This window comes from Phyllobates terribilis, unplaced genomic scaffold, assembly GCF_046119375.1.
Source record: "Phyllobates terribilis strain yellow unplaced genomic scaffold, ASM4611937v1 Scaffold_1__5_contigs__length_1240528914, whole genome shotgun sequence".
Taxonomy (NCBI): Eukaryota; Metazoa; Chordata; class Amphibia; order Anura; family Dendrobatidae; genus Phyllobates; species Phyllobates terribilis.
Genome location: NW_027362761.1, coordinates 759,109,766 through 759,133,916, shown reverse-complemented (window position 1 = coordinate 759,133,916; position 24,151 = coordinate 759,109,766). Strand labels below are relative to the sequence as shown.

The 24,151-nt window shown below is 42.5% G+C and overlaps 1 protein-coding gene across 1 annotated transcript; it reads right to left on the bottom strand.

Moving 5' to 3' along the window:
- Positions 1-15,724: 15,724 nt before the first annotated feature.
- CLDN23 (claudin 23) lies at positions 15,725-20,521 on the bottom strand. Its single transcript, XM_073636924.1, has one exon. It carries the CDS (start codon positions 20,172-20,174, stop codon positions 19,311-19,313), a length of 864 nt encoding a protein of 287 aa, XP_073493025.1. The 5' UTR covers positions 20,175-20,521; the 3' UTR covers positions 15,725-19,310.
- Between the last annotated feature and the right edge of the window lie 3,630 nt (positions 20,522-24,151).

Sequence of the window (24,151 nt, the reverse complement as noted above, 5' to 3'; positions counted from 1 at the left end):
GGTTTTCCCAGGAAACCAAGGCAGCGGCGGCCCGCAGAAAAGAGCACTGCAGGAGGGAGCTGGCGCAGCTCGAGAGGGAGCGACACATCCGGCGGGTACGTTGGGAGAAGTTGGAGGCCTGCAATATGGAGGAGAAGGCCCAGGCCCGCAGAACCAGCAGAGCAGCATCCGGTCCCCGTGCGGAAGGGGTCATTGTAAAATTTAACCTGGAAGGAGGTTAGGGTTTCATCCGGGACCCGCATTCCGAAACCGACCTCTTCATGAACCGGAGGGACGTAGAGTCCCACCTAAAAGAAGGTCACCCGGACCGGAACCTATATCTGGGTGATTATGTCACGTATACCAGACACCAAGGTGAACGGGGCTGGTATGCCCTGAATGTCCACCGGGTGGGGAAAGGGAGCAGCTCCTCACCCTACAGCGCTGAAGACCCAGCTGGGTCAGCCTACAGTGGACAAGAGCTTCCCCGGAGGGAGCACCACTACTGAGTGCAGTAGATGGGACTGAACTGAACTTTAACCGTATATAAGTTACCCGTCAGGGTGCAGCAGAGACACTGCAAGTTAAAAGAGTTTTATGTTTACCCAGTTGCCCGGAAGGGTACACCCACAAGTTGAAAAGTTATGTGTGCATACTTACCCGGTAAGGGTACCAAAAACTGTCAGGTTATGGACGGTGAATAACCAAAGAACTTTCCCTTGTAAATAGTTGCACTTCTTAAGGTGCCCCCTATTGGTTTTATAATTGTACAACAAATGACCTCAGTAGAAAAACCCGTTTGGCGTGGCTGAAGACGTGGTCCAACGCCGGATCACCTATGCCCTGCAGCCACGCCCAGGGCCTACATTGAGGGTTTTTGGAGGCCAGGTCATCTGGCGTAGCACCCCATCACTCTCCCTCTTGGTCAAATAGCCCTTACACAGCCTGGAGGTGTGTTTGGGGTCATTGTCCTGTTGAAAAATAAATGATGGTCCAACGGGGTGCTACGCCAGATGACCTGGCCTCCACAGTCACCAGACCTGAACCCAATCGAGATGGTTTGGGGTGAGCTGGACCGCAGAGTGAAGGCAAAAGGGCCAACAAGTGCTAAGCATCTCTGGGAACTCCTTCAAGATTGTTGGAAGACCATTTCCAGTGACTACCTCTTGAAGCTCATCAAGAGAATGCCAAGAGTGTGCAAAGCAGTCATCAAAGCAAAAGGTGGCTACTTTGAAGAACCTAGAATATAAGACATATTTTCAGTTGTTTCACACTTTTTTGTTAAGTATATAATTCCACATGTGTTAATTCATAGTTTTGATGCCTTCAGTGTGAATGTACAATTTTCATAATCATGAAAATACAGAAAAATCTTAAAATGAGAAGGTGTGTCCAAACTTTTGGTCTGTACTGTATCTCTCTGATTTAAGGGCATGAAAATTCAAATTTTGAAAATTGCAAAATTTCCAATTTTTTTCAGAAATAAACGCAAGTCATATCAAAGAAATTTTATCACAATCATGAAGTACAATATGTCACGAAAAAACAATCTCAGAATCAGGGGGATCCGTTGAAGCGTTCCAGAGTAATTACCTCAAAAAAGTGACAGTGGTCAGAATTGTAAAAATTGGCCTGGTCATTAACGTGCAAACCACCCTCGGGGGTAAAGAGGTTAAACCCAGTTTAGGCAGTGTTCAGTTGTCTGAGTATTCAGGTAGTTGGTGTTCCAGCTGCTACACTGAACCAGCAACAGCATCTGAGCAGCAGTGATGGTACATTGTTCCAGCATGGATATATCCGCCCTGCTCTCATATCTGTACTATACTAGTCATTGTTCTTTCACATCTGCTACTCTAGTTTGGCCTCTTCTACAGGGCCTTTCATCTTCAAAATCACATAATCATTGGAGCAGCAGTACTGTAAAAACAGCATGGTGGCTCAGTGGCTAGCACTGTTGCTTTGCAGCACTGGGGTCCTGGGTTTCTATGTTCACCCCATGTTTGTGTGGGTTTCCTCCCACACTCTAAAAAAAGACATAGTGATAGGGAATTTAGATTTTGAGCCCTAATGGGGACAGTGATGATGATGTCTGTAAACCGATGTGTAATATGATGGCGCTTTATAAGCAAAGCATAATAAAAGACAGGGTGAATGAACAAATAAAAACAAGCTATATTTTCCTCTGGTTCTGGCGCCATTCCAGTGATGTCGGTGTCTGCTCTTCCAGGGCTCGCGTGATGTTGTTATGTCACATGAGCCCTGCAGCCAATCAGCAGCCGCCTCTCTCTCACTTCCTTCAGACATAATTGACATTCCAAGGAAATCAGAGAGCTGCAGCAACTTTCACTTCTTCTGGGTGCCAGTTTCATGCAAAGGAAGTGAGAGTGAAGCGGCTGCTTATTGGTTGCTGGGCTCATGTAGCATAACAACGTCACGAGATACAAAGCACTGTCAACGCTGAAATTGCGCCAACACCGGGGCGTAATATAGCAAATGAAATGGGTTTGTCCAAGTAGTGGACCATCTTTAACCCCTTTCTTACCTTGGACGTATAGGTACGTCCAAGGTCGCATCCATCTCTTTGGAGCAGGCTCCGCCAATGAGCCTGCATCTTTTCCGGCACATGACAGATGATCTGATCAGCTGTCTTGTGCCCCTAACAGCCGCAGGAGGAATCGCGACCCGTCCGCGGCTGTTAACGTGTTAAACGCCGCTGCCAAACTCAGCGGCATTTAACATGTACGCGTTGGAAGCGCGTCATAAGACCCGCCCAAAGCGTCACCCTGATGAGCACTTTTGTTACACATAGCAGGGCTAAAGCCCTGCTATGTGTAACACAGTTGATCAGATGATCGCAGCTTCTAGTCTCCCATGGAGATTATTTAACATGTGTAAAGTAAAAAAAAGTGTTTTTAAAAATATTTAAAAGAAAAAAAAAGTTCAAATCACTCCCCTTTCGACCCATTCAGAATAAAACAATGAAAAATCAATCAAAAATACACGTTTGGTATCGTCACATTCAGAATCACCCGATCTATCAATATATAAAAAGAATTCATCCGATTGGTAAAAGGCGTAACGAAAAAGAATCAAGACGTCAGAATTGCGGGGTTTTTTTGGTCGCTGCAACATTGCATTAAAATGCAATAACGGGCGATCAAAACACTGTATCTACCCCAAAAAGGGTATCAATAAAAAAGTAAAAAAAATTAAGCTCTCAACCATCCACAAATCCTGAAAAATGGCACTATTTTTTATTTTTTTTTTTGCAAACTTTGGATTTTTTTTCACCTCTTAAATAAAAAAGAACCTATACATGTTTGGTATCTACAAACTCGTATTGACCTGGAGAATCATAGTGGCAAGTTATTTTTAGCATTTAGTGAACATGGTAAAAAAAACAACAACAAAAAATTGTGGAATTGCACTTTTTTTAGCAATTTCACCGCACTTGGAACTTTTTTTTCCCATTTTGCAGTACACAATATGGTAAAACCAATGATGTTGTTCAAAACTACAACCCGTCCTGCAAAAAATAAGCCCTCAAATGGCCATATTGACATAAAAATAAAAAAGTTATGGGTCTGGGAAGAAGGGAGCAAAAAACTAAAACGCAAAAACTGAAAAATCCAAGGTGGTGAAGGGGTTAAAACTTGTCACTTTGCATATCTTGATTCCAGTAGATTAAAGATTTCTGAATTGAAGACCGGCTGAAGCAGCCAGGTGATGGCCAAAAACTGACGGTTTTGTAAGTAATCACCTGTTTTTGCGGGCAAAAATGGTTTTACTCGCAAAACACACAGAAAATTACAATTGGTCATGCGATTGCCCAGAAAAAAAAAACACATTTTCAAACCTTGTCATGGCTACTCCATTTGACCTTGCCTTAACAGTGACATTGGTATCACTTCCAGGTGAATAGGGTTAAAGAGAACCTGTCATGTAAAAAACAAAAAAAACGCTGCAGATCTCTGGTTAATCTGTAGATTAATAGGGTTCTAAACCTGCCCAGCACCCGCACGGAACCCCGCTGCCGGGAAGAAATGAACTTTATTCCCCCTGGAAGGCTCGGGCTGTCAATCATAGCGGTTACAGCCATCACTCGCTAGGTACTGTGCAATGACTGAAGCCGCGCCGGCCCACCCCTATGACTGATAGCCCGAGCCTGCTGGGGGGAATAAAGTTAATTTCCTCCCGGCAGCAGGGCTCTCGGTGCGGGTGGAGGACAGGTTCAAAATGCTATTAACCTGCAAATTAACCCCATATCTGCAAGTTAATAGTGTTTTTTTTTTTTACATGAAAGGTTCCCTTTAAGCAATGAGATGCAACGGCATAAAACATTACAATAGAAACTGTAGGTGACAGTAGTGAAGCATGGATTTTAAGTTTTTTTTGTTTTGTTTTTTTATTCTAATTTTGTAAATTTTCTATAATGTAAAAAATGAAGCAAAATTTTGCCTCTGTTTAGCTAAATTAATATCCATGTCAAAATATGATCCTCAAAACCTCCATAAAAGAATTCCCCGGCATACCAAAAATTTTGCACATTCTTTGCACATTCATGTAAATAGGGGAGTTTGGCCTTAGAGAAGAATCCATAGTTTGAGAGCTGCGGAGAAGGCACAAGAGGGTAACTGCTGGCGTAAAGGGGCTGATGTGAAATATGACAACTAATCACCATCTTGCCTATTACTGTAAGAAAATACTTTTTTTTCTCTTTTCCTGTCACTTTGTAATACAAAATCCAGTGAGTCAGCAGTCCAGGAGGATGTGGTTATTTACTAAGAATAAGCCGATCTTGTCCATGACGTACAAGCAGCAACAATATATTTCGCAGAAAATAAGCGTGACTAGATGTAAAGCATATCACTAATTCACAGTAAATATTTTATCAATCTTAGTGACTGAATATCCTATAAAGCACAATTACAGCAGCGGCCTGACTTTGGGCACTCCAATTTAGTTTGCTATCAATCAAGATGCCCAAGTCCTTCTCCATCTCTGAATTCCCCAATGATTTCCCATTCAGTGAGTACTGGTGACTTCCATTTTTCCTTCCCATATGTATGACCTTACATTTCTCCTCGTTAAACCTCATTTGCCATTTAATGCTCCACATACCCAGCTTATCCAAATCCCTCTGTAGGTCTGCACTGTCCTCTTTTGTATTAATTGTTTTACATAACTTTGTGTCATCTGCAAATATTGATATTTTACTATTTATCCCGTTGACTATGTCGTTAATAAAGATGTTAAATAACATTGGGCATAGTACAGACCCCTGTGGTACCCCACTAGTGACGCTTACCCAATCTGAGTATATTCCATTTATAACCACCCTCTGCCTTCTATCCTTTAGCCAGTTAGCTACCCACTTGCAGACATTTTCCCCCAGCCCCATCATTCTCATTTTGTATACCAACCTATTATGTGGCACGCTATCGAACGCTTTTGAGAAGTCGAGATACACGACATCCACTGGTTCCCCCTGATCTACTCGAGAGCTAACCTCGTAGAAGTCAATCAGGTTTGTTTGGCAGGAGCGATTCCTCATGAATCCATGTTGGTTCGGGATTAAAAGATTATTAGCATCAAGATGCTCCGTAATTGCCTCTTTAATGAAGCTTTCAAAAATTTTGCCCACAACGGACGTCAGACTCACCGGCCGATAGTTTCCGGCGTCACTTTTCGCTCCCTTTTTGAATATTGGCACTACATTCGCCTGTCGCCAATCAAGTGGCACAGACCCAGTCTCAACAGAGTCCTTAAATATAAGATATAACGGTCTGTCTATCACATTACTTAGTTCCCTTAGTACCCGTGGGTGTATGCCATCAGGTCCTGGTGATTTGTTTATTTTAATGTTACTGAGGCGTTTCTGTACCTCAACTTGGGTTAGATTTGTCATACTTAGTGGAGGATTAAGTTTGTCACTTCTCATTTCTCCTGTTAGTTCTATTTCCTTTGTGAAAGTTTTCGAAAAAAAATTATTTAATAGATTAGCTTTATCCTCATCTTTCTCTATGATTTTGCCTTCCTCACTTTTTATCGGTCCAATATTATCCGATTTAATCCTTTTACTATTTATATACGTAAAGAACAGTTTGGGATTTGATCTACTTTCCCTAGCAATACGTCTCTCTGTTTCCTCCTTCGCTATTTTTATTTGTTTTTTACAGGTTCTCGTTTTTTCCTTGTAACACATTAGTGCCTCCTTACTGTTACCTTGTTTTAATCTCTTGAATGCCTCTTTTTTGCTATTTAACGCCCCTTTTGCGTTCTTGTTCAACCATATTGGTTTCCTCTTATTTCTGGCCCTTTTATTCCCATACGGTATATACCTCTCGCACTGAGTATTCAGAATTCTTTTGAAGGTTTCCCATTTACTATTCGTATTCCATTGATTAAGTACTTTGTCCCAGTCAATAAGTTGAAGGTTTTCTATCAGCTGATCAAACTTCGCCCTCCTAAAGTTTAATGTTTTTGTTGTTCCCTTATTGATAACCCTACTGAAGGGCATTTTGAAGTCGATAATATTATGATCGCTATTACCTAGGTGCCCCCCTATCTGTACCTCAGTTATTCTATCAGGCCTATTAGTCAATATTAAGTTCAACACGGCCTTCCCTCTCGTTGGTTCCTGCACTAGTTGGGAGAGATAATTATCCTTAATATTTGTCAAGAACCTTTTTCCTTTCTGAGATCTACAGGTTTCTGTTTCCCAGTCAATATCCGGGTAGTTGAAATCCCCCATTACAATCACTTCATTATGTTTTGCTACTTTGTCTATTTGCCCTAATAGCAGATTCTCATTCTCCTCTGTTATATTTGGTGGCTTATAGCAGACCCCCAGTAATATTTTATTATTATTTTTTGCCCCCTCTATCTCTACCCACATGGACTTGACCCCCTCTTCTCCCTCTCCTATATCTTCCCTTAGTCTGGGTTTTAGACATGACTTTACATATAAGCAGACTCCTCCGCCTTTCCCCTGTTTCCGGTCCCTTCTAAATAAACTATAATCTAATAAATTTACCGCCCAGTCGTAGCTATCGTCTAGCCAAGTCTCTGTTATACCTACGATGTCATACCTCTCCTCCGATATAAGCGCCTGCAGCTCATCCGCCTTATTGGTCAGGCTTCTTGCGTTTGTCAGCATGCAAGATAAAACTTTGGGGTTATTTAGCATCCTATTCTTCTCTAACGATCTAACTGTACTATCCCCACCCCCCTCTCCACCCTCATTATATTCACTTCTCCCCTTCCCCCTTGCTTGCCTCACATCCCACCTATTTCCTTGGTTTCCCCCCCCGTCTCTAGTTTAAAAACTCCTCCAACCTATTAGCCATCTTATTCCCCAGCACCGCTGCACCCTCCCCATTGAGGTGCAGCCCGTCCCTATGGTAGAGCCTATAGCCAACCGCGAAGTCGGCCCAGTTCTCCATGAACCCAAACCCTTCTGCCTTGCACCAACTCTTTAGCCACTTATTCACCTCCCTAACTTCCCGTTGGCGCTCCTGTGTGGCTCGCGGGATTGGTAGTATTTCTGAGAAAACTACCTTGGAGGTCCTTGCCCTAAGCTTCCTACCTAGGTCCCTGAAATCATTTTTAAGGACCCTCCATCTACCACTCACTTTGTCATTGGTGCCGATGTGGACCATGACCGCTGGGTCTTCGCCAGCCCCACCCAGTAACCTGTCAACCCGATCCGCGATGTGCCGGACTCGAGCGCCAGGGAGGCAGCACACCGTTCGGCGATCCCGGTCTTTGTGACAGATTGCCCTGTCTGTCCCCCTAATAATAGAGTCACCCACTACCAGAACCTGTCTTGCCTGCCCTACACTTCCCCCCTCCCCCTCATTACTGGAGCATACACTCCCCCGGCGGTCAGAGGATCTGTCGTGCTCCAATAATGCCGGTTCTGAACCAGCCTTCCTATACTTCTTCCCTCTATCCCTCCTAACTGTTATCCAGCTCCCTGCCTGTTCAGCCTGCACTTCCCCTCTATGCTCCACCCCCAGTATTGACCCATTGAGTGTCTGCTCGGTGAGCAGCAAACTCCGTTCCATGTTGTCGATGCTCCTCAGTACCGCTATCTGAGCACTTAGATCCAGAATTTGGGCTTCCAAGTGCACGATATGCTCACATCTCTCGCAGCAGTATGGATCCTCGAGCGGTTGCTCACGGAATGCATACATTGCGCAAGATGTACACTGCACGGCTCCGGCCAACATGGACGTCATTCTAAATATGGGGATACAGTCAGTGTATATATACAAGTACAAAACACAATTATTTATATATAGGTGTATGGACGGGGATCAATTAGGGATGTGCAAGTGTATCAATTAGATATCGGCGGGGGATCAGTTAAGTATGGACGGGGGATCAATTAAGTATCAAGTATGGACGGGGGAATCAGATAAGTAGGTCAGGTGGATTAATTAAGTAAAAAGTAAAGTAAAGAAAGAATGAAATACAGTCAGCAATTCAGTCCTAAGTCCTCCCTTCCAAACTCCCTGAATCCAAAGTCACTGAAAAACAAGTCACACACTTACTTTCGTTCGCACTTAAGCTCCGGACACACGCAGCTCGTTCACACTCGCAAACTAAGAGATTTAAAGAGGGTTTTTGTTTTTTTTTCTTCCTTTTCCAGCAATGTACCCTTCACCTCAATGCACTTCCAAAAAAAAAGGATTCTTTTCCTTCTCTCATATTTATTGGTTTAGCATGCCTTAGATAGATCCCTTCTTTTTGTGGTGGCGCCCTTTTTTGCATTTCTTTCCATGTAACAGGCCAAATTCCACTCGCTCTGCCAGAGTTGGGTGAAAATACCAATGGTCACATAATTTTAGCCACCAGTTGTGCCAAAATTGTGACTTTTCCAATCTTTTTACCCGGAATACAGATGTAAAAGCTATGATGAATCGGGCCCATTGTTTATAAAGAATTTATACGAGTCTCTATTACTTTCTGCATTCATGTATAACAGTCCCAATCACCAATTTTACTTACTGTGTTCGATAAGAAAAAAAATGACATGCTCAAACTTTTTTTTTTTTTAATTGGGACTCAACCCCTCCCAAACCTATTTACACTTGGAATTCTTCACCTCGTTGACGTCACTTGAAATAACAATGCCTTTTCTTTAGTATTTAGTGTCAATTCCTCTTACACTTTGTTTTTTGCTTCTTAGTTGCTAATAGGCTCACAAAAGGAGATCCATTACCAACTCAATTGCCATTCAGATTAGAATGCAAGTTTTGTCCTGATAAGTAGTGCACTTGAGTTCATGGTCTAGAAAAGTTAATAAGAGTAGGTCAGAAATACAAAGCAGTATCTGGCTGTGAAGCTTTCCAGGAGATCAATCACAGGTATTTTTTGTCATGGAGAAGGCAAGTTCAGGTAACACCATCAATGCAACTATTTACCTGTGCAATGAAGTTAGGGTGGAAACTGCTATTCCCAGATAGAAATATCTAATATGACATATCCTGGAAGAATTATTTGATCTAAAGCCCACCATACACATTAGATACACATTACAAGGTTAGATGGCCGCCGGCCGTTCTTCCAGCTGAGCTTCCCGGTGTTCTCTATGAAATGTCTGTCAACAGATTTTGGTGTTGCGGCAACAGTGGGCAGTCACGTGACCTTAAGTTTGCATACTTCCGGCCATATTCTAACTGGATTTACAGAATTTAGCCAGGTATACTGCCCTTATTAATTATGGGGTCTCGCAGATTTAAATGTGGTTCTTAGTATCCTTCCCTTACTGCAATCCAGCTTCTTCTTGCAGAAGAGTTAAACGATTTGGAGATTTGGGGCTTCCGTGTATGAAAGTACTAAGGTTAGGAATTCCCCACTACAGCTGGGACCCCCCAATCCTAAGGAATGATATACAAGCCACAGGATGGCCAATATAATTGACTCTAGCTATTCCGAGCAGTGCATCTAAGTTACAGTATCTATATTTACCTATTAAATATCTAAGATAAAGTTGTGCAAAAATACACAATCTTATCTCAAAACGGTAATGGCTTCAGAATGCCGCTTTCACAATGGCAGTGCACATCAAAGTAATGTCGGCTATCCTGACGATTTTATTAAAAAACAAAAGTGATCAGCAATAATTTCCCTAATTCTATGTTAAATGGGAATGTAGGCCAAGTTGTTAAACTAGGTTCACATTTATACGTCTGCAGACATATGCATAGAATATATACGTCAAAAATGTATGCAAGCGTCTGCCATGCATTGAACTAGGCCTGTCTGAATGTTATCATATAAGTCATCTACATCTACAGTGCTGGCCAAAAGTATTGGCACCCCTGCAATTCTGTCAGATAATACTCAGTTTCTTCCTGAAAATAATTGCAATCGCAAATTCTTTGGTATTATTCTCTTCATTTAATTTGTCTTCAATGAAAAAACACAAAAAGAATTGTCCTAAAGCCAAATTGGATATAATTCCACACCAAACCTAAAAAAGGGGGTGGACAAAAGTATTGGCACCCTTTGAAAAATCATGTAATGCTTCTCTAATTCGTGTAATTAACAGCACCTGTAACTTACCTGTGGCACCTAACAGGTGTTGGCAATAACTAAATCACACTTGCAGCCAGTTAACATGGATTAAAGTTGACTCAACCTCTGTCCTGTGTCCTTGTGTGTACCACATTGAGCATGGAGAAAAGAAAGAAGACCAAAGTACTGTCTGAGGACTTGAGAAACCAAATTGTGAGGAAGCATGAGCAATCTCAAGGCTACAAGTCCATCTCCAAAGACCTGAATGTTCCTGTGTCTTCCGTGCGCAGTATCATCAAGAAGTTTAAAGCCCATGGCACTGTGGCTAACCTCCCTAGATGTGGGCGGAAAAGAAAAATTGACGAGAGATTTCAACGCAAGATTGTGCGGATGGTGGATAAAGAACCTGGACTAACATCCAAACAAGTTCAAGCTGACCTGCAGTCCGAGGGTACAACAGTGTCAACCCGTACTATCCGTTGACGTCTGAATGAAAAGGGACTGTATGGTAGGATACCCAGGAAGACCCCACTTCTTACCCCGAGACATAAAAAAGCCAGGCTGGAGTTTGCCAAAAGTTACCCGAGAAAGCCTAAAACGTTTTGGAAGAATGTTCTCTGGTCAGATGAGACAAAAGTAGAGCTTTTTGGGAAAAAGCATCAACATAGAGTGTACAGGAAAAAAAAAGAGGCATTCAAAGAAAAGAACACGGTCCCTACAGTCAAACATGGCGGAGGTTCCCTGATGTTTTGGGGTTGCTTTACTGCCTCTGGCACTGGACTGCTTGACCGTGTGCATGGCATTATGAAGTCTGAAGACTACCAACAAATTTTGCAGCATAATGTAGGGCCCAGTGTGAGACAGCTGGGTCTCCCTCAGAGGTCATGGGTCTTCCAGCAGGACAATGACCCAAAACACACTTCCAAAAGCACTATAAAATGGTTTTAGAGAAAGCACTGGAGACTTCTAAGGTGGCCAGCAATGAGTCCAGACCTAAATCCCATAGAACACCTGTGGAGAGATCTCAAAATGGCAGTTTGGAGAGGGCACCCTTCAAATATCAGGGACCTGGAGCAGTTTGCCAAAGAAGAATGGTCTACAATTCCAGCAGAGCATTGTAAGAAACTCATTGATGGTTACCGGAAGCGGTTGTTCGCAGTTATTTTGGCTAAAGGTTGTGCAACCAAGTATTAGGCTGAGGGTGCCAATACTTTTGTCCGGCCCTTTTTTGGAGTTTTGTGTGAAATGATCAATGATTTAATTTTTGCTTCATTCTCTTTTGTGTTTTTTTCCTCGCAAGCAAATTAAATGAAGATAATAAGACCAAAGAATTTGTGATTGCAATCATTTTCAGGAAGAAACTGAGTATTTTCTGACAGAATTGCAGGGGTGCCAATACTTTTGGCCAGCACTGTATATACGTAATACTTACTTTTTTTTTCTTTATTTCAATCAGCTTTTAATGGTACAGACAGGAAAACAGATATAGATATCTATCCATTGGTTAATAAATTTGATTTCCATTGATGATTTTTGTGTGATTTTGTTGTCAGCACATTCAACTTTGTACAGAACAAAGTATTCAATGAGAATATTTCATTCGTTCAGATCTAGGATGTGTTTTTTGAGTGTTCCCTTTATTTTTTTGAGCAGTGTATATTGCAGTCATCATATTACATAGTACTGTGCACTTACAATTGCTCATTTTGCCTTTCTGCCCAGCTGATTCTTCTCTTTTCTATTAGGTCTATGACATCAAGTGATTAAAAACTGACTAGATGAATCCTTCTAAGCTCTATGTAGCAACAGGAGGTCAATTTTGTCTGTATGACTCATCGGTCACTGCAAAAGTCCCCGGCAAGGGGAGTTAGGAATTGAAGAGGGGAATGATAAATGCAGGGACAAGGGACTTCCTGTTTCTACGTAGAGCAGAGAAAAGAGAAGAATTAGCTCGGTAGAAAGGCAAAATGAGCAATTGTAAGTACACACTGCCATATATGACGAGTGCAATATATTAAGAGGATAGAAACTTTGATGGGAGGAGGGCTTCTTTAATAGTTATATCCAGGATAGCGGTGTAGTTTCCATCCGCGGATTATGTGCATTGGCCATTATACAAACATAGACTTTGCTTCTGCTCCTTAATATGCAAAATTAAAATTTCAGCCAATAATTAAAATACCTGTTATGACAATAACATTTTAAAGTGACTTTGTCAACACAGATTGACTGTTCCAACCAAGTACAGCCGCTCAGTGCACCCTTGGTGTGGCCAAACATTTAAGTGCACCTTCCCACTTACTTGTTTTCCACTTTATCCCCACTTCTTTCTTTTTTGACTGACAGATCTGGTTTAGTACAGCCAGAGAAGGACAGAAAAAGATAGAAAACAAGTATGTGCTAAGGTGAACTTAAAGAGGTTGTCCACTACTTTTATATTGATGGCCTATGCTTAGGATAGGTTATCATTGTCTGATTGGCCAGGGTCCAACACCCGGCAACCCCGCCGATCAGCTGTTACTGATTTCAGTGGCGGCGGCCGCCAGCCAGTCAGAAGTATTCACTTACCGAGCTGCTCAATTTACTTGTAGTGGCCGCCGCAGGGTACGGCACATCCACCTCCTATTCCAATCAATAGGAGGCAGGTGTCTAGTAACCTGCAGTCGCCGACACCGGTAACAGCTGATCAGCGGGGGTGCCGGGTGTCAGATCCCGGCCGATCAGACATTGATGACCTATCCTAAGGATAGGTCATCAATGTAAAAGTTGTGGACAACCTCTTTAAATGTTTGGCCACACCAAGTGTGCACTGGGTGCACTGAGCAGCTTGTACTTGGTTTGAGCAGTCATTCTGTGCTGACAGACTTCCCTTCATGTCCATGGAGTAGGGAAATGCAGTTGAATATTGTCAGTCTAATGCCATGCATAACAGCCCCTGTATACATGATATTAGCTGGGGATTTTACCAAAGATGGGCAGTAGTCTGTGTATAGTTTTACAATTGATAATGTGTAAAATAGACTTCATGTCTGCTTTGTGTAGTGCAAGGGAATATAAAAAATAATAATAAAATAATTAAACCTACCTTTAAAAATGATATGTAAAAAAATATTCAGAGAGCAGGGGTATGCACTGAGATGTTTAAGAGCCGCTTGCCTTGTCATTTGTAGGCCTCAAGCAAACAGTATAGCTTAATGTGTATAGAAACATACAGTGTCCTTGTGGCTCTTTACCACCATATGATATTCTCACTTAGAAGTAATGCGTCTAGGGGCCAAAATCATGAGTGAAATGCCATCTGACAGAACAGGGGACATTTTTTTTTATATGAGTGCATCTATCTGGCTTTGTAGAATTTAGGGTGGTACAGAGCCCTGAGTCTCATGTGCATCTGACGCGCCCCTGGGCCTGTGTCGCGCTGCGTTGCGCACGCGGGAGCTTACCCGGAGCCGGATCTGTTGAGGGTTGTAGTCTCGTGGCGGTGACCCGGTCCGTGCCCAGGGAGTCAAACTGAGCGGCGATGTATCAGCGGTAGATGTTGGACGACTACGCCACCCGTTGAGTACAGCTAAGGAGCTGCTGCTGCAGGGCAGACCGCTGAGGCCGGTGGTAGGATTGTGCAGCGTGATAGTATAACCCCCAACGGGAGGGGAATGGCCTCAGGGCAGCCGACGTGGATGATGGGGGTAGCAGGAACCACTCGGAGACGGTACGGTGTAGTTCAGGGTCTTTACTGGTGACAAAGATAGACCCTCCCGGAGTACTGGCTAGCGATTGGGGCCTGGTCAGTCCTTGAGCAGATGGGATCTCCCCTGGCCAGGCGGAGTTGTAGGCCTCCCAAACTAACTGTACTCTTCTGGCTACCTTGCTAGAGGCGGGTATAAGTAGCCCACGTCCCTGAGTGTACCGTGTGGTGCTCACCCGTATGGCCGGTGACTCGGGGCCTTCTAGTAGCTTCCGCTCCACGACGGCGGTGCTGGTCCCATGCGTGTGACCGTGCCTTCGGGTTTCTTGGCCAGAGGACCTGGAATCCCCTGCCTGACGGATTCTGCTGCTGGGTAGGAGTTAGTCCCCACAGCCTCGGACTCCGGGTCCGGTAAGAAATCTTCTCAGTCAGGGCGAGCTCTGCAGCTGCCAGCCCCTGACTCCTTGTAACACTGCTCCCACAGAGCTCCTGATGTTCTGTTCCTATATTTGCTTCTTTTCTCTGTCTCTACTTCTTCTCTACTCACTAACCCTGCCTCAGCCCTAGGTTTATATAGGGGAAGTTCTTCCCCTCCCAGGACTGGGCAGGAGGTGTGGCATGCATAGGATTCCTGACCAGGAGACCTCCCACCTGCTCTCAGACATAACATTGCTGTTACTGTGGAAACCAGATCCCTGGGGTGCCACACATCCATGACCCTGAATGTTATATGTCCTGCGGTACCACCTTTTATCAATCGGATATCCATTAGCTATCGCATACCTCCCAATTGTGAAGGACAGGGAAGAGGTACACATATTGCGGGGTGCACAGAGGCAATTTTTTATTCTTACAGCTAAACCAAACCCCTATTTCCACTCACAGAAATGATGCCATTTGTGATGTTAATACCTCTTTTGGCCCCATACAGAAGGGTGCCCTCAACGCTCTTCCACATACAATAGATTCTCCCCAACAGTAGTCTCTGACATACAATATGATGCCCCCACAGTTCCCCTCCCACAAAGTGCAGGGGCAGACACAAAAAGAAGAGGGCCCCTGTCCAAAACAGCACATGGCTCCTTGGCAGTCATCCTAATGCTCGGAAAGTGGAAATTGGCACCCCTTACCTCTTGGGCACCTGAGCGGTTGCACCAGTGGTATGTTTGCCCGACTCAGTGCCTCCCTTACACATTATGAAGCCCCCATCGTGCCCCACATATAATTTCCTCACACATTATGATGCCCTCACAGTACCCCCTTCTCGAGTATGATGCCCCTAGTGGCTGAATCTGGAGTGGTTGGGAGGCATGGATTTTAGATCAATTGGACTGCTGCTTCTTTGTTTTAACCAGTTGTGGGTACATAGGAATTCCATCAACTATTTCGTAATTAGACTGACTCTAGTTGTGCTTAATTTGCAAGTCTGTAACAAGATTAAGTATAGACACCCTACAGTGCTCATCACTATTTACTACACAAAGACGAATAGCTCTCCAATAGAGGGCACCCAGCATGAGATCAAGACAGGGGTTTAAATACAAAAATATTTTATTATATGAAGCACCTTACACATTGTTCTAATATTATAAAAAAAAAAATTAGAGGAGACACAATACATACATCACACATTATTGCTGATGATCCAAAGTCCCTACTATCTTTCCCAACAGAGGTTAGCTGTACCAATGTGTAGCAAAGAAATACAATAATCTGCTTTATTGAGCAAAACTCACTTATCAAAAAGGAAAACTGTCCTAAAGCAGTTTAGGCAATTAAAGAGGAGCTCTGATTGGTTGCTATGGGCATTCAGAGGCACATTTAATTAAAGAGGACCTGTCAATACCAAAAGTTATTGTCCTATTTATTTAGCGCTAAGTTTGCTTTACGTCCAGGGTAATTTTGCAGAGTAGTATAAAGACCTCCTCCTCCCCCAGAAAATCCTGTGAGCCACTCTCCCTTGTAAAGACCATAAAAATCAGCATGAAGACGTTTTCACTGTCTTGCGAAGGTGAAATGATTTTATTCGAGTGCTACAAACGTGCAAATATACAATGATTCTCCTGCATTGCAACAGAAGGAGATGTTTCAATTCACAGAAATCTTTCTCAATCGCCTTAAGGAGCCGCAGGAAGGAGGGCGTCTGATATGGCGCTGTACAGCACCTAGTGTGTCATACACTAGGTGCTGTATATTTAGGTTTGTAGCACTTGAATAAAATCATTTCACCTGTGCTAGAAATGAATGTGCAGAATATACTTCTTCTTGTATCTGGGGAATCCACTCCTATTTCGATGGCACCTCAAGGAAATCGGTGTATGTACTCCGAATCAGATTGCATAAAAATTAGCACAAATAAAAAGGGCCATATCTTTAGACTCGTATGGTTTATTTACTAAAAAACAAAATACTCAGGGGAATGAAAGAGAAAACCTGGTCACATTAGCCTGGTGACAGGTCCTTTTTAAGTACAGACTTCAAAGAATTCTAGAAAGATTATAAGGAGTGATGCTTCCTTATCTGATGGGCCTGTCTAATTGACATAGTTCAGCTTTAGGCTGTGTGCCCAAAATGAGTTTTTGACGCTGCTTCAATAATACAGCGTATTACAACTCCTGCAGAGTGGATGGGATTTATAGAAATCTCCTGCTCTCTGTGCTTTTATTTTAACTCGGCCTAAACTGACCGGCGGTGCGAGTTTAAAATCCACGTGTCAACCTCTTTCATGGGTACACTGAGTTTTATATGCAGATTTTTCTTATAGGCTTGCAATAGATGCAGAAAATCTGCAGTAAAAAACACACATGCGTTTTTAGTGCATTTACGAGGAGGAAATGCATCAAATACACATGTAATCTGCACATGAAGTAGCCTAATTTACTTAAAGGGGTAGTCCGGGACTTTAACATTGGTGGCCTATCTTTAGGGTAGGTTACCATCAAAATGTGATCGGTGGAGGAGCGATACCTGGCACTCACGCCAATCAGCTGTTCCCTGTGTTGGCCAGAACTGTTCAGATAGGGAGCTGCACAGCGCCGTCGTCATAATAGTGGCCGCAGTTGGGTACTGCACATTTATTTTAATATGGGGCGGATGTGCAGTACCCGTCCTCAGCCACTATACAGTCGACGGAGCTGTGCTGTGCAGCACCGTAACTGAGTAGTTCCACCCGCCGCAGACACCAGGAACAGCTGATCACCACCAGTATCACACCCCCACCAATCAGACATTGATGACCTATCCCAAGGATAAATCCTGGAAAACCCCTTTAATAGGTGCAGAATATCTGCAACATCAAAAACTTACCAAATACTCATCATGGGAACGTAGCCTTAATTTTCCAAAGTGATCTGGAAAAATGAAAGCTAAATTGTGATTGGTTGCTATTGATAATCCATTAAGCTCTAATCAGAATTCAACAACTACAATAACCAAGGTTATTTTTATATATTCATATCCCATATCTGGGTGATCACCCCTAAGATATATAAATGACAACAAAAATAGAATGAACGCCCAGATAATCAATAAAATATTTTTATTACTACATAAATTTAAAAACTGCCAGTTGGCAAAAGAATAAAATGACATAAAAGGGGGGCACACAGGAAAATGTATAAAAATAGTGGGTCTATTTCTATACGTTTCCCTGTGTTCCCCCCTTTTACGTAATTTTTATTCTAAAATTTATTTTTTTTTTTCAGAAAAAAAACAATACAGAAGTAGATGCAAAAGTCACAAAAAGTGTAAAGCAAAATCGAATTCTTCTTTTCTTCTTTGTATCCACTCCTGCTTAGCAAAAAAAACAACTACCCCCCCCCCCAAAAAAAAAGCATATTAACTCATGTTCTCCAATAGATCAGCAATACTACAATACTATAGACAAAGCATCTAAGACAATAATGAACAGGGATTTTTAGGTGTCAATAGATAATTTGGTTTGGTTGCATTTTGTAATTATAGCTTGATCGGATAAACATTGCAATATTGAAGAAATGACAGAGGGAAATGGACTGATTGGAGAAAGTGGTAGAGGGGACTATGACCTTATTGATAAATGGATCACTTATACCCTGGTAACACTAGAGACGCTTTGCTGTAAATGTTTTTTTTCTTTTGAATTTCTTGTGCATCTTATGTAAACTTATAGGAGAACTAATGCAAAACATAAAAAAAATACCTTGTCAATAAAGAAAGTCATATATTAGTGCAAAGTCAGATGTCTTACTAGTATGTGTATTATGTGGTTGCACATCCAAAAAACTAGTAATATGAAAGTTTTCCAAACAATAAAAATTCAGAATGACTGATAAATGTAAAACAAACCATATATATTAAAGACCCCACATATATAATAGACAGCTGTTGGCCAAAACAACCCATCTCTTCTCCATACATATCAACACTCCTCTGACCCAAGAGCTCCTCCATCTCTCTATGAAAGATAAGACTCCTCTGGCGTCCGCTTATCTCCTGGGAGATCAAGAAGATCAGCCATTGGAAATCCAAGGGGTCAGATCCTTTTCTCCCCCAACATCAGGTGTCATGGGAGAATCAGGAGGCCACTATGCAGATCAGATTTTCAGACGATCATTGACTTTAGTCTAATTTGTATGGGGGCCATAATTTTGAAAACTTGTGGATTTCTGGCTATGGCTTTCATGTCATAGTTGATGCCATCAAACCACAGCAGTAAAGTGTCATCAGTTGTGTGACATGTGTCATAAAGTGTGCAAACTCAGCCTTACAATATATACAAATTAAATTTAAAAAGGGAAATTAAAAATCAGATTTAATAGAAATGTAGCACATGGTTATAAAAACGGGAATTTGCCATGTAATTCCTATTTCAGGGATTTAGGTTTTATAACCAAGTTCTAGTATACAGTTTTATGTACAACACACATATATATGTATATACATCCATGAGTTAGAGTGGTTTCTCTACAGCAGATCACAGAGGTTACTTGTGATTCAGTAGTTTACAAAATATTTAATATGGCAACATAAGACAATAATATGATTTATAGTTATGACGTCCATAACAAAAGATATAAAATATAATGTGCGCATGTTGAATTACATGCTCCTTCATCTGGAAATAATTGGTACCACCACTTTACAGTAGATCCGAGTCACACGGTAGAGAGCTCAGTTGGCTGTCAGGTCTACCATAAGGGCTACCATAACGTGTGGGGTGCTCTCCAGCTGTCACATCCATGGGGTTGGTGTAGGATCTGGGACTGGAGGCCACAGAGGTCCCTCTCTTACTGTGCTGGTAGTTGTCATTCCCTACACTGTAGCCAATCTTACTGGAAGGATAGTCAGGGTCCTTGATGCTGTAGACATGGCTGACAGGTTTTTCCTGGTAGGGGCTTTGTTTTTTATTGTAGTACATAGCAGATGTAGGTTTACCTCTGTTCTGTAGGCATTTCTTACAGGGTGGCACAAAGCAGAGCATCAGTGAGAAGCCACCTATGATCTCTAGGCAGCTGCCCAGGTAGCCCAGAACCAGAGCATAGCCTACATAAGTGTTTAGTTGATCCACTGAAGTGGGCATGTTGTACATCAGGTAGTTGTACCAAGCAATGGGTATCAGGCTGAGAATTCCTGAGATGAAGATCACTGTTCCACCAAAGGCTGCTATTAAGAAGTTGGGTAGTTCCTCCCAGCAGCGCACACCCCAGGAGGCCAGAGCGATGCCCAGGACATTGACGGCCAGGGATGCGATCATTAATCCCCGGGCCACCTGCACCACCAGTTGGCTGAAGTACGCAGGGTTGGCAATGCCACACTGCTTGTTCTGATTGGTGGTATACTCCTCGCATATGTCCCAGATCCCCTGATTCTGGATCACGTCCGTGGGTCGGTTAGTTAAAGAAGAGAGTGTCCGCCAGGCTGGGGCCACAGTAGAGGTGAGATTGAAGACCAGTCCACAGGGGGCCAGCACCATGCCAATGATCATCACTGCGGGGGTCCTCATATTGCAGACTTCTTTCTAAATCAAACTCCTTGGTTGATTATCCAAAAAATCAGTCTGTAGGGCAGTGTGCCCAGGGATAATTTGTAATCCACGAGGATTATAATCCACTCTGTCCCTGTGATCTATTGATGGTATCTAGGCACAAAGCAGTTGCAGTCCAGCAGGCATCATGAGGATCAGGGGGTCCCATCCAGTGCTCCCCCAGACTCTGTCTGCACAAGGATCAGCAATGCAGTTTCTTTCTTGCAGTTTGCGATCTGTTTGCATCAAGTGTAAAGTTCCCTTTAAATGCAGTGAAACTGGCTTGACAGAAACCACACAGGGCTCAAAGCAGGAAGAAGGGAGGGGCCACTGGGCACAAGAGTCCTGGCTAGGTATTCTGCAGGGAGGGGTAGAAGGGGAGCCTGCACACATCCACATAGCATTGCACCTGATGGGATTATCCATACACATAGCATTGCACCTGATGGGATTATCCATACACATAGCATTGCATCTGGTGGGATTATCCATACACATAGCATTGCACCTGATGGGATTATCCATACACATAGCATTGCATCTGGTGGGATTATCCATACACATAGCATTGCATCTGGTGGGATTATCCATACACATAGCATTGCATCTGGTGGGATTATCCATACACATAGCATTGCATCTGGTGGGATTATCCATACACATAGCATTGCATCTGGTGGGATTATCCATACACATAGCATTGCACCTGATGGGATTATCCATACACATAGCATTGCATCTGGTGGGATTATCCATACACATAGCATTGCATCTGGTGGGATTATCCATACACATAGCATTGCATCTGGTGGGATTATCCATACACATAGCATTGCATCTGGTGGGATTATTCATATACATAGCATTGCATCTGATGGGATTAGCTGCTCAGCTCACATCCATTCAGGGACCACCCATGATTTGCTGCTCTGCCATTTATAAGCAAATGTCCTAATTAAATAAGAACAGTGAGGTGTAAAAACTGTCACAAGTACTGGGGGGATGTCTCCTTCCAGGCAAATTTGAGAGCAAATCTTCTACCTTTTAATATGCAAATTTAGATGGTCTGAATTTGCATGTTTGGATATTAAAGAGGATATAATCCTTTTTTCCCCTTCTTTAAAATTCTGTTTCGGAGTAGTAAATGATTTATAAGGGGTAATCCAACAATAAATAAAAAAGTCAAACAAAGCAGCAATAAATGTTCTACCATTTGTCTCATACAACTCTTATCCTTGTTTTCCACAGGTAGGAAACATTCCCATTATATTCTAAGGAGCTGTTCACATGTCTGCAGAAAAAAAAAATCACTGAGACCCGGTACGTTTTTGATCCAAGTAACGAGTCAAATTGGCCATCCAAGATTATGGGTCCGTGAAAGATCACCCACAGCACACATTGTCTAACGTGTACAATCCATTGTACTGTCCGCTTTTCACATTGCAATGGGGAAGAGAACCTTTGCAATCTTTGTATTTCTTTTTTTCACACTATAAAATCATTGATGAAACTGACACACTGACCAAGGGCTCACTCAGACGTCCGATTTTAGTATACCAGTGCTATCGTGTGTATTTTCATTTCCATTCACATGTCCGTGATTTTCCAAAATCGCAGAGACATTGCCAATTTTCATATGAGGATCGGATCAAATTCGACAATGTAAGTCAAATGGTCTGTGAAGCAATTGGACTGCACTTAGATGACATCTGAGTGCAGTCCGATTTTCACAGCCTGTCAGAATTGAGAAGGTAGAGATTTTTTTTTTCTACATTTCTCCACGTATGAGAAAATTGGATGATATTCGTACTACACTCTGATCAGAATAATCAGTCTGTTTTTTTCTCGTATGTGGAAAAAACGGACATTTGAATGAACTCCAAATCTGATCCAAAACACTGAAAATTGGACTGTTTTTTTTTTTGCGTACGAGAAAAATTACTGCTGTCTGAATGAGGGCAAAAGGGGCTTTTACACCGCAAGATAATTGTGAATGAGAGATGTTAAGAACGATGGTTTTATGATTATTTTTCCATGTAAACAGGCTGCCGATCACCGGACGAATGAGTAAAATTGTCATTCATTGGCCGAAATGATCTTTTATGATCATTTTTTTTTTGATCATCGTTCTCAGCGGTGCATCATCTCGTGTAAACCGGACTCTCACTGCCGAGAGCTATGGCAGCCTATGGGTACTGAGTGATTCAGTATAGATCGCTCAGTGCGCATCGCTTGCTTTGGTCGACCTGCGTTTGGCTTTCAAACAATCGCTGATCCATAAGTTTGCCAATCGGCAGACGGTCTGTGTAAACGGCATGGATCAGCCGTTTTTTTCTGCTGCAGTTTTTGCTCTTTTTTGATAACTAATGTTTTGAATTTTATTTCGGAAACTTCATGGTTGCACAGTTACCTAATTAAACGTTATTTTACATGCATTTTTTATCTGGGTATTTTCCTAATTTCATTCAAGTCTATGGGGAAAATCCACAAATAACATACATATTTTCTGCAAGTGAAATTGGCACGTTGCAGACTTCAAAATTGTACCGCAGGTCAGTTTCCACAGTGTTCAAAAAAAGCACAGTGGGCATGAGCTTTCTATAAATGCCATTCGCTTTGCTGGAACTACAGGTGCATCTCACTAAATTAGAATATCATCAAAAAGTTAATTTAAATGTTAATTTATTTCAGTTCTTTAATACAAAAAGTGAAACTCATATATTATATACAGGGTCGGACTGGGGTGTCTGGGGCCCACAGGGAGAACTGACTCTAGGGGCCACCTACAGCCATATGCAAATATCTGTTATCCGCTATCCCTGTTATAGTGGAGCATTGACTGGCGGCTCCTGCACATCTACTGTGCACCACTATAACTGGGATGTACAATTACGGTAGTTTGCATTAAAGGGCTTCTTTGGTTAAAACAAGTTATCACCGATCCATGGGATCCACAGGATCGGTGATCACTTATTGATCGTTTGGGTCCGAACATTGGAAAACGCGCCTATCAGAAGAATGGGAAAGTTTCATCCCTGACAAGACACTTATCCCCATTTTAAAATGCAGCTTCCAAAAAAGAGCAGCGCTCACAGTCACTGAGGGAATGACTGGATGAGTGGTCGCATCTCACATGCCGCTCCAGTCTAATGGGGAGAAAAGCTCCACATTCTGCCGATTGTGTCCCAGCAGTCAGACCCCCACCAATCAATATCATCACTGATCCTGTGGAGAGGTGATTACTTGTTTTCACCAGAGAACCCCTGTAAGTGCATCTCTGCCGCTCTGGTCCAAGTATTTAATCTCTAAGGCTGCGGCCCCACTATCAGTATTTGGTCAGTATTTTTTCTCAGGAGTGGGAGCCAAAACCAGGTGAGGAACAAACAGAGAAAAGGTATAATAGAAACAAGTCACCAATTCTGCATTTATCACCCACTCCTGGTTTTGGCAGCTACTCCTGAGAAAAAATACTGACCGAATATTGATGGTGGGGCTGTGGCCTAATGGAAAAAAATCTTTTCCTAGTTAATATCAGCAAGAACAAAATGACTGCCATACACAACACAGTCCACTATATCAACACCAATAATACCACATACAAAAGAGACAAATATCGCCACACCATGACTAGATCACATATTACCACCACATAGTGACCGAATAATACTACATACAAGGAACAAATACGGCCACACCATGACCAGACCACATATTACCACCCCAAAGTGACCAAATACTACAATACTGATCATAAATACAAACCACAATACTAACAACACTGTTATTACCACCAGTGACATTATACACAGGAGCTCTGTATATAGTGTCAGTGTACAGGTAATACAGGGATCACCAGTGACATTATACACAGGAGCTCTGTATATAGTGTCAGTGTACAGGTAATACAGGGATCACCAGTGACATTATACACAGGAGCTCTGTATATAGTGTACAGT